Raw genomic sequence first — 22649 nt, forward strand, 5'->3', positions numbered from 1 at the left:
CATCCTTTCCCTCCTTCCTGAGAAGGCAGTGGGGTTGGAGAGCTGGTCTGAGGCCATGGCTGGTGTTAGAAAGGCCTGGCCCACCACGTCCCCGGAAGCCGTGAACAAAGTGAGCAACCCTGTGGTTTCCGGTTCTCTTTATTATTACTATTTTTAAATAATTTCTTTATTGATTAAGATATCACATATTTGTTCTCAACCCCTCCCTCCCACCCCCATTCCAATCGCCAGTTCTCTTTAGAATGTGAGGCACTTACCACTTTCTGTCTCCCAAATTGGATCCTAAGCACCAATTTTGGGACAAACAGAACATCTCCATCCTCTTCCCTTTCTCCTGCCACATGCCACCCCCCCCTCCGCCCCAACACACACACACACACACACACACACGCACACACAGAGACACACACACACACGCACGCACACGCACGCGCACGCACGCGCACACACACGCACACACACGCACGCGCACGCAGTGTTGGAGGGCCAGGAGCACAGGCAGACCCTGAAACAGCTCGCCCAGCCTCCTCCTCCCGCTGTTCCTCCGTTCCCACCGCTGCAGGGGCCGGGAGCACGAGGGCCACGCCGTCCGGGCACCGGAGCAGAGGCGTGTGCAGCCCTGGCAGCAGCCACCTCCGACCTTTTCACCCCGTTCTCTTCCTCTGAGGCCTTCAAATGCACTTTTTTTTTTTTTTTTAAGGAAAATGCCCTCAAAAGTTAAGCACTTGGAAGCCATCATCGTTAGAGTCTTTGTTGGAGCCCAAGTGAATCCAATCACGTAAGGTCCGGCCAGAAGGCACGGCCGTTTCCACAGAGCCATGGGCTCCGTTCCTCACACTCCCCCACATGGGGCCACTCTGCTGTGTGACTCAGTGTCCTGCCAGCTTGCGGTCTAACAATTTGTTTGTAGTGAAGCGACTTCTCTTCTTACCACTCCCCGCCCCCCCTCCCCTCGCTTCTTCACAGATTCCCCGTGCAAGTTCTTAGTAATAATCCAAGGTCTCCCTCTTCAAAAACCGATCTCAGTAAGACATTCCCTACTCAACTTAGCAGATTCCTGTTCACACCAACTCATTGTTCCTGGACCACATCAACCACCTCTTTCCTCAGACAAGGTTCTTGTCAGGCCATGTTGGCACCTATGCACATTTAACTCATAGGCCCCCAAACATATCCATGTCCTTACCCCTGGAACCTATGTTACATGTTAACATAGCGTTTGCAGATGTCATTAAGATGGGGAGACTACCTGGATTACTTAGGTGGGCCCAGTGTGATCATGTGGTCCTTGCAATGGAAAGGGGGAGGCAGGGGAGTCAAGGATGGAGATGTGAAGTACAGCCATGAGCCAAGGAATTAATTCAGAGAGTTTCTCGAAACTGGAAAGGAATTAATTAATTCAGAGAGTCTCTCGAAACTGGCAAGGAAACCGAGTGTCCCTCAGAGCCTCCAGAAGAAATGCCGCTCTGCCTCCCAACTGTCAGGAAGTAAGTCAATGTTGCTTTAAGTCACTATATTTGTGCTGATTATTTGCAGTGTATAGCCCTCCAGACAAGCTCAGCCACTGATAAAGAATCCTGGGGTGAACATCGTCTAGTCTTCCAAGATGGGCCCCTGTTCCAACTGTTGTTAAGGCCACGATTCCTTAGGCTTCGCACACGTTGCTTTGCTCATGGGATCCTTACTGTCTAGGGCTTCACCATCTCACCTCAGGAATCTCATCAGCCTGTTGAGGGTTAAGAGTCTATTCCTATGGCCCAGGGGATGGAAGACTCTGATTGGCTATACCTGAGTCAGGTGACCATCTCCGGAATCAGAGGATGGGTTCATCTTTCCAAATTACACTGGGAAAGAATGAGGAAAGGGTAATCTCTTTAAGGAAAATTGGAGTGATGTGATCAGAAGAAAGAATAGCAGAAACCGGTTTGGCTCAGTGGATAGACTCGCAGGCGTCCTCAAACTTTTTAAAGTGGGGGCCAGATCACGGTCCCTCAGAGAGCTGGAGGGCCGGACTATATGAACTACTAATTCCTACTGTAATACCTCGGCTGCGCTCACTGCCCAAAAAACCTGGCGGGCCGGATCAGACTCCTCTGTGGGCCGCATGTGGCCCGCGGGCCATAGTTTGAAGACGCCTGGATAGAGCGTTGTACTGCGGACTGAAGGGTCCCAGGTTTGATTCCTGTCAAGGGCATGTACCTCAGTTGCGGCACATCTCCAGTAGGGGGTGTGCAGGAGGCAGCTGGTCGATGTTTCTCTTTCTCATCGATGTTTCTAGCTCTCTTTCCCCTTCCCTTCCTCTCTATAAAAAATCAATAAAATAAATATTTAAAAAAAGAGGAGATAATAGGTGCTAGGCAGGCCTAAAATACAAATGTCCATTATGAAGACTGAGGGAATCAGGATAAGGAGTTTTGAATCAGTTTTATTGGAATATTAAAGCAACCTTGTATTATAAAAATTTTCATTCTTTTTAAAAAAAATATTTGTATTGATTTTAGAGAGGAAGGGTGAGGGAGAGAGAGAAATAAAAATATCAATGATGAGAGAGAATCATTGATCTGCTTCCTCCTGCATGGCCCTCTCTGGGGATCAAGCCTGCAACCTGGGCATGTGCCCTTGGCCAGAATTGAGTCCATAGGCAGATGCTTTATCCACTGGACCAAAGCGGCTAGGGCAAAAATTCCATTCTTGAGCCCTAAATATAGTGAGATTCCTTTATTAAACTGTTTTACATCATCATTTGGCCAGATTAAAGGATTTTGAGATTCTTGCAGGTAAATTCAATGTATGCATCAGGTTTCCTTTATCTGTGGGAGATAACAGAATTCCCATAATGCCTAGGAGCAGAGCCCCTTGATGTGACTGGAGCGTTTCCTGTTTAACAGTCTGCCTTATCTAATAGTTAGCTCTTCCAGCTTCAAGGCAGCAAATCACCTGAATCCTAGTGCTTTCAAAGCAGCCTCACAATTGATGCCTAAGAAGCAAAGTTAGCCAGCCAGTTCTCCGAGAGGGGCTATTAATAAACTTTAATAAGGAAAAGTTCAAACGCAGGCAGATGAAGGAAAAAGAAAATGACCCAAATGGAAGGTCTGAGGTGTAAGAAGGAATTATGCACAAATGAAGCAGCATAGGTATATCTGAGCAAAAGTCAGAGGATCAGAATAAGAGTATTCTAAGGTTCTAATACGATTCATGAGGAGAGTAAAATTATTAACTTTTGAAATGAACAAGTATTCATTAATATATTTAGGCTAAGCAATGAAAAACAGACTGAGAGTATAAGTTATGAGTAATTACACTCTGCTAAGTTAACATTGGAGAATAACAGCAACAAGAAACAACCCTCAAATTAATTCAAATCTTTCACAAGAAAGGAGAAAAAAGGAACTGATAGATGAAAAAAAAAAAATGATGGTAGAGTTCAATCCAAATATGTCAGTAATCACAAGTGAAATCCTTCAATTAAAGAACAAAGATGGTCAGATGGAAAAGATGATAAAGTCCATCTATCTATATGAGGCACACCTAAAACACAAGAATTCAGAAATATTATAATTCAAAGAAGAGAAACGATATAGTAGGCAAAAACTAAAGAAATTGTGGCATAATTGTATTAATACCAGACAAAATAGACAAGAAGGAAAAAAAATAGGGAGTCACTACATAATGATAAAGTTTTAAATCACCAGAAAAATGTGATAACTAAAACTTGTTTATATCCAATAACAAAGCAATAATTAAACTACAAGGAAAAGAATCAACAGATCTACCATATTTAGAACTGAATAAAGTATTGTGTGTGAAAACTTGTAGTATATAGCTCAAGTATATCATTAAATGCTTCTATTAGAAAAGAAGAAAAGCTCAAAATTAATGACCTAAGCATATAAAAATGAGCAGTTAGGAAAAAAAGACTAAAAAATGGGTAGACAAAAGGAAATAATAAATGTAGAAGCAGAAATTAATGAGGCAAAAGCAATCACAATTGGGAGTATTGACCAAGGCAAACTCTCATTTTCTGAATAGCTTAATGAAAGTGACAAACTTTCTGCTCAGGTTAATCAATGAATGCCCTAAGGAGGTGGCTTAGTCAGTTGGAGCATCATCCCATACAAAAAAGGTTGCAGGTTCAATTCCTGGTTGGGGCATGTATGGGAGGCAACCAATCAATGTTTTTCTCTTCTCTCTCTCTCTCTCTCTCTCTCTCTCTCTCTCTCTCCCTCTCCCTCTCCCTCTCCCTCTCCCTCTCCCTCTCCCTCTCCCTCTCCCTCTCCCTCTCTCCCTCCCTCAATTCAATAAATACATATCCTCAGGTGAGCATTAAAAAAAAAGATTATTCAATAAAAAAGACACAAATGACCACTATTATGAAAAAATATAGAGACTATAAGTACAGATGCAACAGGTATTTTAAAAATGAGGATAGTGAGGGAGAATCCAAGATGGCTGCACAGGTAAACATCTAGCTGCAGCCGCACACAACAATTTCAATAAAATACAACTAAAATATAAAATGGACATTACCCAGAACTACAGGAAAGTCAACTGACTGGAAATTCTACAACGAGAAGCAAAGAGAAAACCAGAAGGAAGAGCGGAGGAGCTGTAAAAGCCTAAGGTGCAGAGACACGTGGCGCGCGGAGAGGACGGAGCCGGAAAGGAGGGGCGGCTGAGTGCCTGGCTGGCGTTCCCTAGCAGGAAGGAGATAAAAGCTCCGACTGTGCTGGGCCCCAGTTCCGACTGCTCTGAACCCCAGTTCTAGGCCAGACCCTGGAGACCCAGGCTCAAACAGAGGGAGCTGGGCTGTAAGGCGGAACCCAGGGGGAGCGGTGAAAGGAGGTCCCAGAGGCACGCACATTGCACACAGAGAAGGGACGGTTGGCTGTGCCGCGGAATTGCCCTGGCGGGAAGGAGACAGGGGCTCCAGACTGCTCTGAATGCCACCTCCAACTCCACTTGCAACTGAACTGAACCCCAGTTCCGGGCTCATTGGGGGAGAGCCTAGACTGTATGGTAGCAGGCGAAAATCGAGGGCACCTTTCTCTCAGAGGTGCTTGCAACAAGTACTGAAGGACCCTGGGGATTACAGTGGTGCCTCGCATAAAGAACGCCTCGCACAGCGAACGCTGCACACAACGAACTTCATTTCATGATTCATACAATGAGCTTCGTTTCACACAACGAAGTCGCCCGAGCTTCCACGACCGCTTTGCCCGAGCTTCCACGACTGCTTCGCCCGAGCTTCCACGATCGCTGCCGATGTATTGCATCCTTCCGCGCAGGCACTGCAGGCAGTCGTTAGTCACTGCGCTTAACTTAAGCACGTATCGCGGCAATTGTTCTTCATTACGAATTAAATCACGCACGTATCACGGCAGTCGTCCTTTTAAGTTAAACTCAATATTTTTTTTTTTATATCATGGCTTCTAAAAAAAACAGGAAGGTGATTTCTGTTGAAATGAAACAGGAAATAATTAGAAGGAGTGAATGTGGGGTAAAACAGTGTGACCTCGTCAAAGAGTTTGGCCTCAGCAAGACCACCATTTTCACCATTTTGACAAATAAGGATGCAATCAAATCAGCCAAAGTAGCCAAAGGAGTATCAAAACTATTTCGTGAAAAACATAGGTCTTCAATCCACGAGGAAATGGAGAGGCTATTAGCGATTTGGATTAAGGACAGGCAGGTGAAAGGTGACGTAACAACCCAAGATATTATCTGTCACAAAGCCAAGAGAATTTATGACGATCTAAAGAAAAACGTCCCTGGAAGTAGCAGCAATCAAGATAATGAAGAAGAATTCAAAGCCAGCAGGGGGTGGTTTTTTAGATTTAAGAAAAGGTGTGGAATCCACAGCGTTACTATGCATGGTGAGGCTGGCAGTGCTGACAAGAAAGAAGCAGAAAAGTTCTCTATTAACTTTCAAAAATGTATTAAGGACAATGCTCAAAGGGAAGCGTCATCTGATAATGAGGAGCAACAATCAAACAATCAACCAATCCCAACTGCTGACATCAAGAACATCCTGGTCAAATGGAAAGCAGTTCAGGAGTTTACCAATGCCCACTATCCGGATTCAGCTGAAGCAAACAGGATCAACGATCTTTACTCCGATACTCTTGTCCGTTATTTCCGGCAGATGTTGGAGAAAAGAGAAAAACAAACGACTTTGGACAGGTTTTTCATGAAACCATCGGCCAAAAAGCAGAAAATGGATGAAGATGTGCAAGATTCGGTAGACTCTACTTAGTCTGTCTTAAAATTAAAAAAATGTGTGTTTTTTTTTTTAAAAATTATGTTTTTAGATGTATCTAAATAAAAATAATAACAAAAAATTTATCTTTTTTTATGTCAAAGATTTGGAACATAAAGAGCCAGAAGACACTCCTCTGCAGAAGCAAGAAGGCCAGAGAATCTAGAAAATTGAAGATGATGTAAGAAACCTTTGGGACAACTTCAAGTAAACCAACATCAGAATTATGGGGGTCCCAGAAGATGAGAGAGAGCAAGATATTGAAAACATACTGAAAGAAATAGTGACAGAAAACTTCTCCCACCTGGTGAAAGAATTAGACTTACAAGTCCAGGAAGTGCACAGAACTCCAAACAAAAGGAATCCAAAGAGGACCACACCAAGACAAATCATAATTAAAATTCCAAGAGCAAAAGACAAAGAGAGAATATTAAAAGCAGCAAGAGCAAAGCAGGTAGTTACCTATAAAGGAGCACCTATACGATTGTCTACTGATTTCTCAACAGAAATTATGCAGGCCAGATGGGAATGGCAAGAAATATTCAAGGTGATGAATAGTAAGAACCTACAGCCAAAGATAATCTACTCAGAAAAGCTATCACTCAGAATCGAAGGCCAGATAAAAAGCTTCATTAATAAAAAAAAGCTAAAGGAGTTCATCACCACCAAACCAGACTTATATAAATTGCTGAAGGGGGTTCTTTCATAAGAGAAAGTAAATAAAGATAAAAATTATGAACAACAAATACGTAACTATCAACAAGTGAATCTAAAAACCAAAAATTTTTTTTTAAAAATCTGATGAACAATATTAACTGTTGAATATAATAGAATCAGACGTATGGAAGGGGAATGAACTGACGATTCTCGGGGAAAAGGGGAAATGGGGATGTGGGAAGAGACTGAACATAAACTGTGCACCTATGGATGAGGACAATGGGGGGTGGGGAAAGGGCAGAGGGTGGGGTGGGAACCTGGTGGAGGAGAGCAATGGGGACATTTGTAATAATATGAACAATAAAAATTTATTTAAAAAAAATGAGGATGGTATGTTTAACTTGATGCCAATAAATCTAAAGACTTAAAAATATGTACAAATTCATAAAAACTGACTCAAGACAGGAAAACTTAGTTTATGAATTTTACCACATTAACTGTGTAAAAGTATTCTCATTTATTATAGAATCTCTTAGCAAACTAGGAATGAAAGAAACTTTAACCCAATAAAATGAATATATAAAAATCCTCAAGTAAATATAAGACTAAGTGGTAACTGGTGAAAGTATTACCTCTAATATCAGGAATAGGAAAGGGTGAGTGACCAACATTTCATTTCTTCATTGTACTGATATTCTGGCCAGTACAATATATTGAAGAAAAGAAAAAAATATATAAGGAACAGAAAAGAATAAATAAGCTATCATTATCCATTGATGCTATATTTATCAATTTGGAAAACACTAAAGAATCAAAACTATTTTGAGTTTATGCTTATGGTTACTATATTCAATATTAAAAATACGTGGATGTTCGGCAGCAGCGCACTCAGAGGTCCCAGATCTGTTTGTTGCTTCAACAGTGTTTAGAAGGAACAGACCCAGGGACGCCCTTCTTCCAGCCTCCCGTCACCACCTTCAGCACCACCTCCGGGACCAGCAGACACACTGGTTTGGCTTGGTTTGTTTTTTTCTACCTTACTGCCTCATTGCTGAACGACCATGAGCTCCCAAATCGTCAGAATTATTCCCTCTAGGACCTAGGTGGAGGCTGTGGTCAATTGCCTGGCCAACCTGCTCCTGTGGGCCTCCCAGACCTACCTCGCTCTGCGCTACTGTTTCGACGGTGATGATGTGACTCTGGAGGGTGTGGGTCGCTTCTTCTGTGAGTTGGTGGAGAGGAAGCACGAGGGTGAGGAGCATCTGTGAAAGTTGCAAAACCAGCGAGGCGGCCGCGTTCTCTACCAGGACGTGCAGAAACCTGCCCAGGATGACTGGACCAAAACTCAGGACGCCATGGAAGCCACCCTGGCCTTGGAGAAGAGCCTGAACCAGGCCCGTTTGGAGCTGCATGCCTTGGCTTCTACCTGTGCGGACCCTCATGTCTGCGACTTCCTGGAGAACCACTTCCTGGGTGAGGAGGTGAAACTCATCAAGAAGATGGGCAACACCTGGCTCACCTCCGCAGGCTGGCCGCCCCCAGGCCCGGCTGGGCAGTATCTCTTCGAAAGGCTCACCTACAAGCACCACTAGGAGCCTTTGGAGCCAGAGGCCTTTCAGAGCCCCCTCCCCCAATCCCCCTGGTGTCCCTGGCTTTTACCTGAGCCTCTTCCTGAAAATACTAGCCATTTTCTTAACCAGCATGGAGCCCTCTCCCCTGCATCCCAAACAAAACAATAAAGCTTTTTTTTGCAGCAAAAAAACAAACAAATAAACAAGCAAAACAACAAAAAAAATATGCTGGTGGTCTTTGAACTAACCCACAGATTTAATGAAATTTCAAAAAAAAGTTCCAATAAGGATATTTTTTGGTGGAACATGAATTAATTCTAAAATGTTTAAAAATATTTTTTTAAATTGATTTCAGAGAGGAAGGGAAAGGGAGACAGAAACACCAATGATGAGAGAGAATCATTAATTGGTTGCCTCCTGCCCACCCCCTACTGGCAACAGAGCTGGCAACCCAGGCATGTGCCCTTTGACAAGAATCGAACCCAGGACCCTTCAGTCTGCAAGCTGATGCTCTATTTACTGAGTCAAACCAGCCAGGAGCTGAGGTTTCTTTTTGGGGCGATGAAATACAATTGATTGTGGCAAATAGATGTATAGCTCTGTGAATATACTACGTGCCAGGAGGTTGTATACTTTAAGTGGGTGGGTTATATGGTTTATGAACTATATCTCAATAAAAGTATACCAAAAGCAAATGACTAAAAAAAAAAAAAAATGGCAACACAACTGTTACCAAAGAATACAGAGCAACTGGAAAATAAGTATGCACATTGTGAGGGAGAATGCAAAATGATACAGCCACTTGGGAAAAGTTTCTTATAAACATACCCTTACCAAACAATTTAGCAGTCCTACACATAGGTATTTACCCAACTTGAATGAAAACCTATCTGCACACTAATGTTTATTTGCCAAAACCCACAATCCAAATTTCCCTGTACTAGAGAATGGATGAACAAAGTGTGGTGCAGCCCTAACAATGGAATACGGGGCAGTAACACAGGGAATGACCAGCTGGCACAGACAACAATAGTGATGAATTTCAAATGCATTGTGTTAAGTAAAGGAAGTTAGACTCCAAAGCTACGGGGATGGTATGATTTCATATACATGGTGGGACAAGCAAAATTCGAGGGGCAGAAAACAGAGGTTTCCAGGAATCGGGGACTGGGAGCCGTGTTACATACAAAGAGATGTGCGGGAATTTATGGGTGTGAAAGACCTGTTCTAAATCTTGATTGTGTTGGTAGTTACATGACTGAATAGGTCTGCCAAAACCCATAGAACACTATACACAGTACACTAAAATGAGTTTTACTGTATCTTAATTAAAAAAAATGTTTTTTTTTATTTTTATTGATTTTTTACAGAGAGGAAGAGAGAGGGATAGAGAGCTAGAGACATCAATGAGAGAAAAACATCCATCAACTGCCTCTGCACACCTCCCACTGGGGATGTGCCCGCCACCAAGGCACATGCCCTTGACCAGAATCGAACCTGGGACCTTTCAGTCCGCAGGCTGACACTCTATCCACTGAGCCAAACCGGTTAGGGCTGTATCTTAATTTTAAGAAATTCCCATTTTCCCCAGATAACTGTGTCGTGGAAAAAATATCTCATGGACAAGGAGAACAGTAATTGCTGGGAGGAGGGGGGAGAGGTAGAGGTGTGAGGGGATCAGTGGGGATGGACAGAGACTCTATGGGGTGGTGAACACACAAGGCAGTGCACAGATGATGTGTTGTAGAATTGTGCACCTGAAACCTATATAATTTTGTTAACCAGTGTCACCCCAATAAATTCAATAAAAAGAGAAAAAATCTGAGAACACTATACACACTACACATGAATAAATTTTTACTTTATCTTAATTTTACCCTAATAAAAAAAATCCCCTTTCCCCCCCCCCCAAAAAAAAAAATTATCCTATAAAAAAATATCATGGACCACGAACCCAGACACCAGATGACAATTTAACAGCTACCTCAAATTGTGCCTTTGTTATTTTAACCCCTTCCCAGCTAGGCCTGGCCCTAGATAAGGAAATACAGTAGCTAGGGAGTAGAGATGAGCTGAAAAATGAAAGAACCTGACTTTGCCCCGCCACCAGCCTTGCTCTCCCCGCCACCTGTGACTGCAGTCAAAAACAGACCCAGATGAAGGGAGAGGAGAAACTATATATTGTGTAAGAATGTGGAGATTTGCTTACTACACGGAGCTGGACATTTAGCTGCTAAAATGAGACTTTCTATGACTGGAGAAGCCAGAAAAGCTATGAGATTGGTCTGAATTCAAATAGGGGTGTGAAAAGAATTCACCTACAGAGGGTATCTGAAAGAACAGTGAGAAAAAAATAAAGTGACTTTTTATGATCACCTCCCTATAGAGCCTGGTTTGTTTAGTACAAACGGTTACATATGCAATCAGTATGCTAATTACAAGTGACTGTTACTCAATCCCTCTATGAACTACTTAGGGATCTCCTTGTATTCCCAAACAAGTGAGATACTTTTTTTTTTTTTTATGAGTATTTTTTATTTTCTTTTGATTTCAGAGAGGAGAGAAATAGAAACATCACTGATAAGAATCATTTATCAGCTGCCTCCTGTACGCCCCCTACTGGGGTTTGAGCCCGCAACCTGGACATGTGCCCTTGACCAGAATCAAACCTGGGACCCTTCAGTCTGAAGGCTGACTCTCTATCCACTGAGCCAAACCAGCGAGGTCTGAGATAGTCTTATACAGCTTCATAGAATATCAGATAATGGGCCCTAGCTTAGCTGGTCTGGCTCAGAGGATAGAGCGTAGGCCTGTGGACTGAAGAGTCCTGGGTTTCATTCCAGTCAAGGGCACATGCCTGGGGTTTTGGACTCAATCCCTAGTAGGGGATGTGCAGGAGGCAGCCAATCAATGATCCTCTCTCAACCTCTCTCTCTCTCTCTCTCTCTCTCTCTCTCTCTCTCTCTCTCTCTCTCTCTCTCCCCCTTCCTCTCTGAAATCAATAAAAATATATATTAAAAAAGAAAAAGAAAGTGGACTCTATTTCCAAATGAGCCAGAATCAAAACACATTTCCTGAGGAAGTGAACTGGAACCACCGTACAGCATAAGCAGCAGGAAGGTGTGATTCTATGGTCTTAGAGGTATTCAGATTTCAAGGACACCAAAGGACGTAAGATCCCACGGGCAGGGAAATGTGTGCTAGAACAGTGCCTGGTACAGAGGAGGAAATGTTTGCTGAGTGACTGAATGACTGGAATTCCAAGACGCAAATAGGAAAACGAGAAAAAGATGGCCTTTCCCCACTCCAGGCTTAAGCTGCAAATTAAAAAAAAAAAAATTACTATCATAATGATTTTATAGAAATAGAGCTTGGGAACCTATGACAGTGGGTTGAGTCCCAGCTTAATAAGGGTACCGAGTACCACCTAAAGTCAGCTAGTGGACAGCAAATGGGCCATGGTGACGCAAGTAACTGTAATTGGAAATCTGTGTACATGAAAACAAACTGGAAGAAAATTTTGTTTCAGTTCTCCATGGAGAGTATTTTTATTTGTTTATATTCTTCTTGCATACTCTAAAACGCACAGTGTGAATTTCCTTTCCTCAGAAACAGGGTGAGGCTGGTCCAGTGATCGGAGATCTTCAGAAGGTCTTCAGAAACGCTGCCTTAGGTCTGAGATAAGCAAGTCACAGGGATTGGTCATGAACAGCTACAAAATTACAGGCGATCTAGTTATTACCCAACAGTTACTGGAAAAGCATCGGGCACACTGACATACAGCCAGACAGAGAGGGCTAATAAGAGCAGATGCTGTGTAAGTGATGGGATTTCCACATATACGGCTCTATGTACAGTATCAGGATTCTCTTACAGACAGTAAACTTAGGCTTACATCATTGTAAGGGCACTCTTATATAGGTACAAGTATCACCAACTTTAATCTCTTCTCTTTGGCTCACAAATGCACGAAAATACCATAAAACAGCTTTCAGAACTTACTGCATTCATATATAAATAAGATACATTACGAATGGGAAGAAAATACAAGACACCTCTTTAACATGGTAAATCTCTGAATATAAATAAGCAAATATCTCATATACCTACAATTGAACAGTCATTTAGATCATGACATGTGTTTCTCCTCTGCCCCCAAGGTCAGACAACAGAGATATGCACAAGTCCTAAAAAATACAGCAACAGCACACCCGTCACAAAGACTCTGCTATTTGTTTGCCTTAACTAGATACTAATGGGGAGGGTTTGGCTCTTGTCACCGAGGGGTGCTTCTTCTCATCCGTCATCACCTCATGTGGGAAAAACAATGACAACAAGGTCACCTCCCGAGAACAGGATTTCCCTTGGTCCCTACAAGCACGACACCTGGAGGAACATCTTTGCCGGGGCGGTTGGGCGAGCTGGTTTGCAGCATGTTCGGCCCATCGGGTGAAGTTAATTGTCTTGAGGTGGGAACATGCTGTGACCTATTACTAACATCCACTCGCTGTACATACGTACATATATATAGATAGAGGTATATATATAACTGTACATATAGTTCCTAATGTGCAACTTTTTCAAAAAGAACATTATTTCCTGCTAACTACCACGAGCTTAAGGAAGGGTTTAACTGTATCCAAGATATTAGGTTTTCCCTCGGGGAAATGGCCTATTGCTTCGGCGTGCTGGAGGGGAGCGGGAATCCCCGCCTCACGGCCCGCGGGCGTTACAGGTCCTGGCCCAGGCGTTCTATCTCCTCAATCAGGAAGTCGATGTCGGACTGCGTGGCGGCCGGGTTCGAGATGACCATCCGGAAGAAGTTGGCCTTGTCCCCCTGTGGCTGGTAGCCAACCATGGTAGTGCCGGACTCCATCATCAGGGCCTTGATTTTGGGAGCCACCTTGTGATGGAAACAAAGCAGAACTCAAGGCTGACATTAACACCGCTCTCTTTGCCAGTGCAGCCAGCTGCTTGGTTGGCAATAAAGGAGCAGTTTGCTTTTCACCCTTTGTGTTTACACCGACATAAAGACAAAGAAATATTTTATATCTCGGTTTCTTCAGTGGCTGAGATCTAATGACCATTCGAGTCTACCCCGTCATACATTCCCTCAGAAATTTTGAAAGTCAGTCATAGAGCAATGATAATAAAATAAAATAAAAATAAAAACAAACAAAAAAACTTCTTATGGGCAACTACACAAATCAGTGCCCAAGATCATGCCTGGCACACAGACGAATATTTGTTGAACGGCTGGATGGTTGGTATATAAATAAAATATACCAACAAGTGTCAATAACATGCAAACTAGATATAGAATCAACACTCAGAATGAGTTAGGGAGCCGTACCTTGTGGAGTTTTTCCCGTCGCTCAGGGCCGTCCGGCATGCTCCGGAGGCTTTGTGGGATGTACCAGAAACACACATTGGTGTGCTCTGGCTGCAGAGATTTTCGCAAACAAGCAAACGTACAAACAAAACAGAAAATGGTGAGAACCTGAGAAAAGGCTTCTGCCAGACCCCTGGGGACCCTTGGTGGGGACCTTCCTAGTTGCTGTTTGCCATCATTGTGCCGGCCTCTGACTGGCTTGAGACATCACAGTTGTCTTTAAGCTGCTAACAGAATGTTTAAAATAGTGTCAGTGATCAGAGTGAGGCCCCTGGGCGAAGGGCATGAGCACTGTACCGTCGATGTGAACTGCTCAGATCCCTCTCCCCCACGCTGTCAGGCCTCTTTCTTCCTCATTTGGTGATTCTCCAGGATGCTCCTACTAGTCTAGACTGCCTAATAAATCGGCTAAGAGGAATGTAGGTGGCGTTATATTATAGTGGAGTATGAGCGGATTTTTCTTTATTCAACACTGGCTCCTATTCAGTGATAGAAACATTAGTTAATTGCAAGTTCCATTAGGGCAGCAACCATACATATATTTTGGTCACTGCAATATAGCTCAGGTCTTGACATGGGGTGACCAATTCACAAGGAGCCAAACCTCCTTCCACACAGCGGGCACTCAGTCAATCCTGGTATAAGCTCTGGGTTATATACCATGTAGGTATGAACTCAGGGCAGACACGGTTGCAGCTTGCTGTCCTCATAACGAATCGATGTAAAGCAGAACTTTGCTTTAGAACCTGCCTTGGGGATCAAGATTATACCCAACTTGTAAGCTTCTTAGAACGGAGAGGTAATTTATGAGAAAGGATTCAGACCTGCCAAGGAAAGACCTCGTGTCTGCACAGAGGTTGACGAGGGGGAAAGTCATCCCAATGCTACTGGAAAGAAAGCTCATGGACACAGAGAGAATGAAATGAATAGCGCCTGAGAATGAAAATTCTGAAACAGCTTTTAGCCATGTTAGAAAATATGGTTTTAAGAGCTTTCCTCGACAGGTTTTCTGGAAATGCTATCTATCTGGTCCATGATGACAACTTACCTCACCACTGAAAACCATTTCAAATTCGTCTCTGTTTTTAATTTTGGCATAGAGGTATTCAGCCAGTTCCAAGCATTTGTCAATCTGATTTTCAAATCCCACTGTTCCCTGTTTTAAAAAAGAAAAGGAAAGATGGAGTTTATTGGTGAGAGGTTGTATTTCCAGTGGTGATGGGTATTTGAGAAGCCATGCTGTCCTGTCTACTGGACGTGGACATAGAGATGGACAGGAAGCAGCATCTGACTATGCACATCTTCGCAGTTCAGGTGACATGTGCCTGCTCTCTTCTGAAGGCTCTCTCGTCTCCGGGCAGTTATTCTCAACAGGGCTCCTAGTTCCTGCTAGTGATTCATAGCTGGACCCGAAGTATCTTTTCTGGTTTGCTTTATGACACTGCTACTCAGTGTATAAACTGTAACCGGCTCATGATAAAATGAGTACGGAAATTGAGATTTTGCAATCAGAAACTTTTATAGCAACGTTACAGAATAAGTTTAACGTCTGCTGAAGCTAATTTTAAAAACGGGTATTTGTACTTTGGATATTTTTCATTTCATTTTTTCTAGCAATTCATCTCTGTTGTACCTGGCTCTTCACCATAGTTTTGAGAAGCAATGCTTTCGACCCACCCTCCCCAGCAGTGAGTCCTGGTCAGACATGACCCACACTCCCGCTACCTTCCACAGCACAGAATCATCCTTTGTGCTGACAGGCAGGCAGGCAGGCAGATGGGAAGCCATTGGCCTCAGTACAGGCCCTGAGATTGCAATAGCTCCAACTATTGACGAAATGGCTGAGCATGAGTTTCAAAAGCCAGCATGGCTGATTGATAACAGCAGTGTGGAGGCTGTGGCGTGGGTCAGTGCTAACAAGAGCAGATGCGCAGGCTGGCTTGTGGATTGCTAATGGGCCTGGGTGAAGGCCAACACTGGCAAAGCAGCAGTCACCGCTACGCGCACACCCTGGCCAGGCCGCCTTCCACTGGGGAAGCCAGCCTGCACCGGGGCCCCTGAGCAACCGATTCGCCAGGGGCCAACCTTCCAGCAGATGGCTCAAGGGGTTACGTTTAGGTAAAATAAATGGGCAAATGACTGAGACATGTGGTTATTATATTTCTAAAGGAGAGGGCTCTTTCTCTTGTTGCTTATGGCTATTTGTATGTTTAAAATACCTATTATATAATTCCGCCGAAACCGGTTTGGCTCAATGGATAGAGCGTCGGCTTGGGGACTGAAGGGTCCCGGGTTCGATTCTGGTCAAGGGCATGTACCTTGGTTGCGGGCACATCTCCAGTAGGGGGTGTGCAAGAGGCAGCTGATCGATGACTCTCTCTCATCGATGTTTCTAACTCGCTATCTCTCTCCCTTCCTCTCTGTACAAAATCAAAAAATAAAATATATTTTAAAAAAATAAAATAAAAAATAAAATACCTATAATTCCTTTGTGGTAGACACCAAATTCAGACTATTCATATATTAAGACACAATGGCTTTGCGAGAGGAAAAAACTAATAATCTGTCAAATTCTTCCTACAGAGGAAGTAGGTGACTAGATATTTCACTGGAAAGCCTTGTTTTGGTATTAGGTAGACCCAATCTTAAATCACAGAACTTAGTAAAGTCAATTTACAGTAGATAAATAAAAATTGTAGACACAGTATACAGATGTAAAATACAAATTGCCTTTACTTGATTGCATAAAAGCACCTTTGAACAAATAGTTAAATGGTAATCTTCTCTCCACACCCATATTTTGGAGTAAATTCCAATAGTTTGCTCTTTTTTTTTTTTTTTTTTTTTTTTAATAGACAAAGAAATATAACCTGAATGGCTGATGAGTGCAGATCTCCTGCATTCAAACTAGCAGTAGGATTTCTTGGAATAAAGTATGTATTTTTCAGAATAGTGTATCAAGTACAAATAATGGGAAAGCCATATTTAAACAGACCTTAAAACTGTTCTGCTTTACTCTAGCTGGTTTGGCTCATTGGATTGAGTGTTGGCCTATAGAAACCTGTTGGTTTCCAGGTTTGATTCCGGTCAAGGGCACATACCCAAGTTGTGGGCTCCATCCCCAGTAGGGGGCATGCAGGAGGCAGCTAATCAATGACTCTAATCATTGATGTTTCTATTCCTCTCCCTATCCCTTCCTCTCTGAAAATCCATAATAAAAAAACAACAACCCAAAATTGTTCTGTTTTGTTCATTTGTTTTGATACCTTCACTGAATATATCCCCATGAATGGAGGCCTTATAAAGGCATTCAGGGTTCTGTTCACATCAATGCAGTAATTTTATCTTTATCACTTTCTACATCTACACTAAATAACTTCAGCATCCCAAAGGATTGCTGTTGAAGTCTGTATCTTGGCATCATTTTTCGTTGTTATCAGAGAAAGTTATAAAAAACAAACAAACAAAACTTCATGCTAATTCAAACTGAGGAGATTGAATGGAGGAAGGGAGAATTTGACATGAGGAAGAAAGTGACTTGATTCGCAAAGAAAATACAGTTAACTCAATTATCTAGATATTGATTGAACACATAGAGTTATCTGGGATACAACTTTGCCTCTCTTTTGCCAGCCTGTGCAAATTACATTTCTGCTCTATTTCCTGGATTCCCTTTTTCTTACCTTTGCTTTCCACATCAGCCAGAACTTGAAAATGTCCACGTGGCGGCCACACTGAATTGCCTTGTCCCCGGTGTCGTAGGAGACATCATATTGCTTGTCCGGCTGGAAGAGGTAGCCTGCACACATCTGGTTGCATCCTTGGAGTATCCCCTGTCATGCAATTCAAGACAGGCGTGAGTCCGCATCCACAGGTCAGGGATGGGGTGGCTCTGAAGCACGGGTGGCTGGACTTGGGGTCACATGCAACCTTCCTAATGCCTGACGAGCTCCTGCACTCGTTCTCGCGTTCTTCTCTAAAACCACTCTTGCAAAAACCTTTGTCCCTTTCCCCCTGTCACTCTCATTAGAAAATAATCTTTTGTCTCAGATGCCAACACAAGGACCCACTGTCCCTCTTAGGGACATCTGGAAGAATGTGTGGGTGTTTGGGGTTGTTCCAAAGTCTGGGGCGTGCTATTGCATCAGTGGGCAGGGGAAGAAACTTCCTGCAGTGGGTGGGACAGTGTCATGTTGGGAAGAACTTTCCTCCCCCCAAAAGCATCCCCTAGAAAGTCTTCCAATCTTTTCCAGGATCTGCTGTGCGGTTAGGGGCCCTCTGATGAGGGCTGGGGTAAAGTGCCCGTGCAGGCTCTGGCTCCTACAGGCTGGCGACAGATTCTCTGGGTTGCCTCAGCGTGCAAGAGTTTTCCTTCGAGGGCAGGGTGCTGTTATTAGATGTTTTGGGGAGGGAACATGCTACCGACTCATTTACAGAGGCTTTTGGTCAACAGTCCTCGGTCCTCTGAGTTGACATTTGCAATATGTCAAGGTCATCATTATCTCAGCTCTTTTGGGGCCACAAATTCATGCTAAGAATCTCAAGAATGTTCCAGGGACCACTTGGTTGCCCTTACTCAGGTTCCAATTGCTCTCACTTCGTTTGTATCGACATGAAGGAATGTGAAATGAAATAATGCCCTTAGAGTTTCTGTCACTGACAGGGCCCTGAGCCCCGAACAAGGACAGACAGCGGAAGGCAAGAGCCTGGAGGAGGCACGAGGTTAGCTGAAGACTAACAGGTGAAGGCAGGGAGGAACAGCAATGGCGGTCCTAATGGGGCAGCCATGTTGTGAGTGTGTCATTGAGTACTGTATCAAGACCCCATGCTTTTCTCTTCTTGTGCATTCTGAACCTCAACAAAGGGTGTGCAGGCCATCAGCTCGTCTCTGGAGGGAGTACAGACCTTCTCCTTGACGAGGATGGCGGAGCACTGCAGCAGCACGCCCATCATCTTGTGAGGGTTCCAGGTCACCGAGCTGGCCCTGCAAGAAGCATGTGACACTCTGAGAAGGTGCCGGAACCAGCAAGAGACCGTTCTCTTGCCGAAACCAGTTTGGCTCAATGGATAGAGCGTCAGCTTGGGGACTGAAGGGACCTGGGTTCGATTCCGGTTAAGGGCATGTGCCTTGGTTGCGGGCATATACCCAGTAGAGGGTGTGCAAGAGGCAGCTGATCGATGACTCTCTCCCATCGACATTTCTAGCTCTATCTCTCTCTCCCTTCCTCTCTGTACAAAATAATAAAAAAATAAAATAAAATAAAAAGAGACCGTCCTCTTAAGGAAAACACCAGCCTCGGCAGCCCATGTTTTCGATGCCTGGAGGTGAACAATTGTTCTGCAGGCAGTCTCAGGGTACGGAGTGGCAGATTCCCTCTTCTAAACAACTACTGCTCACAATGGCTAACGTCCCTGAAGAACTTGCTGTGTGTCCTATTGCTGTGGGAATTTTGCAGGCATTATGCCAGTGTGGTGTCACGGTTCAAAACTCCGGACTTCGGAGCCAAACTGTCCGAATCGGAATCCTGGCTCTGACATTCACTAGTTTGGAAAAGTTACATAACTCCTGTGTGCTTCAGTTTCCTCATCTGTAAAATGGGGGGGGGGGGGGGGGAATTTGTCACAGAGTTGAATCAAGAAGAAAATGAGTTAATAAATACATATTGCTAATAACTGTGCCTGGAATACTTAATTCTCACAACAACCCTATGATGTAGGACTTACTGTCTATTTTAGATGGAGAAACTAAAGCACAAATGGGTTCAATGCACCACCCAAAGGCACAGAGCTTGGAAGTGTTGGAGCCAAGATTCAAGTCCCGGAAGTTGAATTGCACAGCCAGTGCTCCTAACCCTTCTGCAGCCTGCCTCCCTCCCAGCCTCAGGCTCGGCTGCTCCTACCTTCGGTTCTTCTTTATAAAGTGGGCTGGCCATGCTGACCTACCTACTTATGAGGTAGGGAGTCGAGTGACACTTAAAAGCAAGGATCAATTAGGCAGCTCTAGACTCTGACTATGGAGCAGCTTTGTTTAAGTGCTAAATGAACACGACATTGCTAGTACAGGCCGCAATGATAGCTTCACAAGCACGGTCTCCTGGCAACCGCCTCAGTCTGTTAGTGAGCAGCACACCAGCTAGGAATATGTTTATTGTATGACGACTGCAACTTGGGTAACTCACTTCGGTGGCTTACAGACTCCGTCCCAGTGGCCTGGCCCACCTCTGGGCTCTGTGCTTTCACATGGGAAGGATGTTCTCCCCAGACGGAGCGCTCGGCTCCGAAGTACTCGAACTCTCTCTCCCTAGAGCGAGCATTTGCTGTGAATTTTTTAAAAATATATATATTTTATTGATTTTCCACAGAGAGGAATTGAGAGGGATAGAGTTAGAAACATCGATGAGAGAGAAACATCGACCAGCTGCCTCCTGCACATCCCCCACTGGGGATGTGCCTGCAACCAAGGTACATGCCCTTGACCGGAATCGAACCCAGGACCTTTCAGTCCGCAGGCTGACGCTCTATCCACTGAGCCAAACCGGTCTCGGCTGCTGTGAATTTTTAACCTCTTCGTCTTGCGTATGTCCCTTAGAGGGAAAACAGCTTACACATGTGACAACAGCGAGTGTGCTGTGTTTCAGAGGTAAGAGAGGAAGGCCTGAGGTCCTGTTGCTCTACATCACATGTGTCAAACACAAGGCCCGCGGGCCAAATCCGTCCCGCCAGGCCTTGCAATGTGGCTCGCACCGCGCTGTCATCACTGCACTCCGCTGCGTTTCCATCACAATGACAGTTTATGACTGTTCAGTAAACCATTCGGCCCGCGATTTAGGCTGGATTTTAGATTTTGGCCCCTTCTCTGATTGAGTTCGACACCCCTACTCTACATGGATAAGAAAGAAAACCTTGGACAAAGAGACCTAGGAGAAGTTCTAAGGGAAGCCGACGAAGTGCTTATCTCATTGAAATGCATCGCGAGTCGAGCCATGTTTTAAAGGTGGTCGATTTAATCCATTTCCTCATAGCTCTCAATCCCTGAGTCATTAAAAATTATATTTAGACCTCATAAAATGCCTCAAATTAAGTGGTTTTGAGTGTCCTAAAAAAAGGTCTGAAGGAAATGACTCTTTGCTGCCACAAATGGAAACTAACAAGATATGGTATGGATTCAATTTCCTTCAGAAGACACACATGCTTTAAAATGTTAGATAAGAAAAAGGCTAATGCAGAATGTTCCTACCCGTAAGGAAGGAAAATGAAAATTGCCGGATAAACCTGACGTGCAGTTGGACTGGTTCTTCTGTGTTGAATATATTATCCTCCAAGTTACAGAGGCAAGTAGCTATGCCGCAAAGAGTCAGACCCACTCACTCTGGCCCTGGCCCCTCAGAACTGGCCCAGAAGGGAAGAGGCTCAGCACAAGTAACAAAACCTCTGTGAGAGCAGCCACCGTGTGTTCCCGATGCCGCTCCCAGGCCACGCACTAGCCGGGTCTGCTCTCCCCTGGCCCGTTGCTCCAGCCACACTAGCCTCTCTGACGGCCCTCCATCTTGCCAAGAACATTCCTGCCTCAGGCCTTGGCATCTGCCCTTCTCACCTCTCTTCTCTGTACCCTTGCTTCCTGTCTCCCTTTATCTGCTGAAATGTCACCTCCTCAGAAAGGCCTCTGACTGCACTGCCTCAAACAGCATGCCTTGTCCCTCCCTGTTGTTTAACTTTTATTTTTTCCCCTCTGAGACAGACGAAGTATCTCTTTGTTTATGAGCATCCAGCCCACTGGAACGTAAGCTTCGGGAGGGTAAATATCTCAGTTGATAACACCTTCCGGATAGCGCCATGTTTTCTTACATGTAGCAGATACACATGTTTTAGAAAAGTGCCATGCATGGCTAGACTAGAGACAGGCAAGCAAATATTCGCATCCATGTCTTCCTGGCTCATGATAAGTGCTCAGTAAGTATTTGCTGAATCAATGGGATCAAATCCATTGGAAGCAGGTCAAAATCACATTCAGCTGAGCACACCCACCAAACGTGAATGGTGAACAAGAAAATAAATGCCTGTGTTTCCCTGAAAATAAGACATCCTCCGAAAATAAGATCTAGCGCATCTTTGGGAGCAAAAATTAATATAAGACACTGTCTTATTTTCAGGGAAACAGGGTACGTTGGATGAGCCAAGAGTCCTACCCTTCTCGCAGCAGTAGGCTTCATGAGAGAGAAAAGTGAAATGTGCCGTTGTCACCTCTCATTTCGCCTCCAAATCTCCCCACTGCTTGGTTTCTTGTCTCTCCTACCTGAGCACCTACCAATCACATTCACTGTTGTGCTTATCACATTGGGTTGTGACTGTTTACTGTCTCTCTCTCTCTAAATTATAAACTCATTGAGGCGAGGACTCATTTGACTGAGCAATCAATCATAACCCATCTCCCAGTGCCTGGCACACCGTAATTGCTCAATAAATCTCTACTGAGCAAAACTGAGCTTAGTCAGATCGAAGCAAGATGTTGGGTTACATCAGCAGACTCAGCGGCATAGCATGTCTGATGGCCCGAACGGGAGGAGGCCCAAACTCCGGCCCTTACCTTTCTATGCCACTGAGCTTATGACGGTGCTTCCTGGACATGAGCAGCCCACCGCCCCAGGCAGCCTGTGAGGACAGAGAAAGGAGAGGGAGGGGGAGTCGTGACATTTAAGAATCCTAACCAGCCACTCTCCACACCTCTACAAAAAACAGGAGAAAGTAACTGGTGAAACACATAAGCTTCTCTGAC

The 22649-nt window shown here is 44.2% G+C and overlaps 1 protein-coding gene and 1 pseudogene across 2 annotated transcripts in view; one reads left to right on the top strand and one right to left on the bottom strand.

Annotated features, from left to right (window-relative positions):
* The first annotated feature begins 7974 nt into the window (after window positions 1-7974).
* Window positions 7975-8675, top strand: LOC118709417 (annotated as a pseudogene).
* A 3333-nt stretch (window positions 8676-12008) lies between these two features.
* The window catches only part of GAD1 (glutamate decarboxylase 1), a 43077-nt gene continuing 32436 nt past the window's right edge, over window positions 12009-22649 (bottom strand). For both annotated transcript variants that reach the window (XM_036421886.2, XM_045575467.1), the window contains 6 exons: window positions 22461-22525; window positions 18782-18860; window positions 17560-17709; window positions 14925-15032; window positions 13838-13927; window positions 12009-13387 (listed from right to left, as the gene is read on the bottom strand). In XM_036421886.2, the coding sequence (XP_036277779.1) occupies window positions 13214-13387; window positions 13838-13927; window positions 14925-15032; window positions 17560-17709; window positions 18782-18860; window positions 22461-22525 (666 nt within the window). In that variant the 3' untranslated portion in view covers window positions 12009-13213. The remainder of the gene's footprint in view (window positions 13388-13837; window positions 13928-14924; window positions 15033-17559; window positions 17710-18781; window positions 18861-22460; window positions 22526-22649) is intronic.

Source organism: Pipistrellus kuhlii, unplaced genomic scaffold (genome assembly GCF_014108245.1).
Source record: "Pipistrellus kuhlii isolate mPipKuh1 unplaced genomic scaffold, mPipKuh1.p scaffold_m20_p_7, whole genome shotgun sequence".
Taxonomy (NCBI): Eukaryota; Metazoa; Chordata; class Mammalia; order Chiroptera; family Vespertilionidae; genus Pipistrellus; species Pipistrellus kuhlii.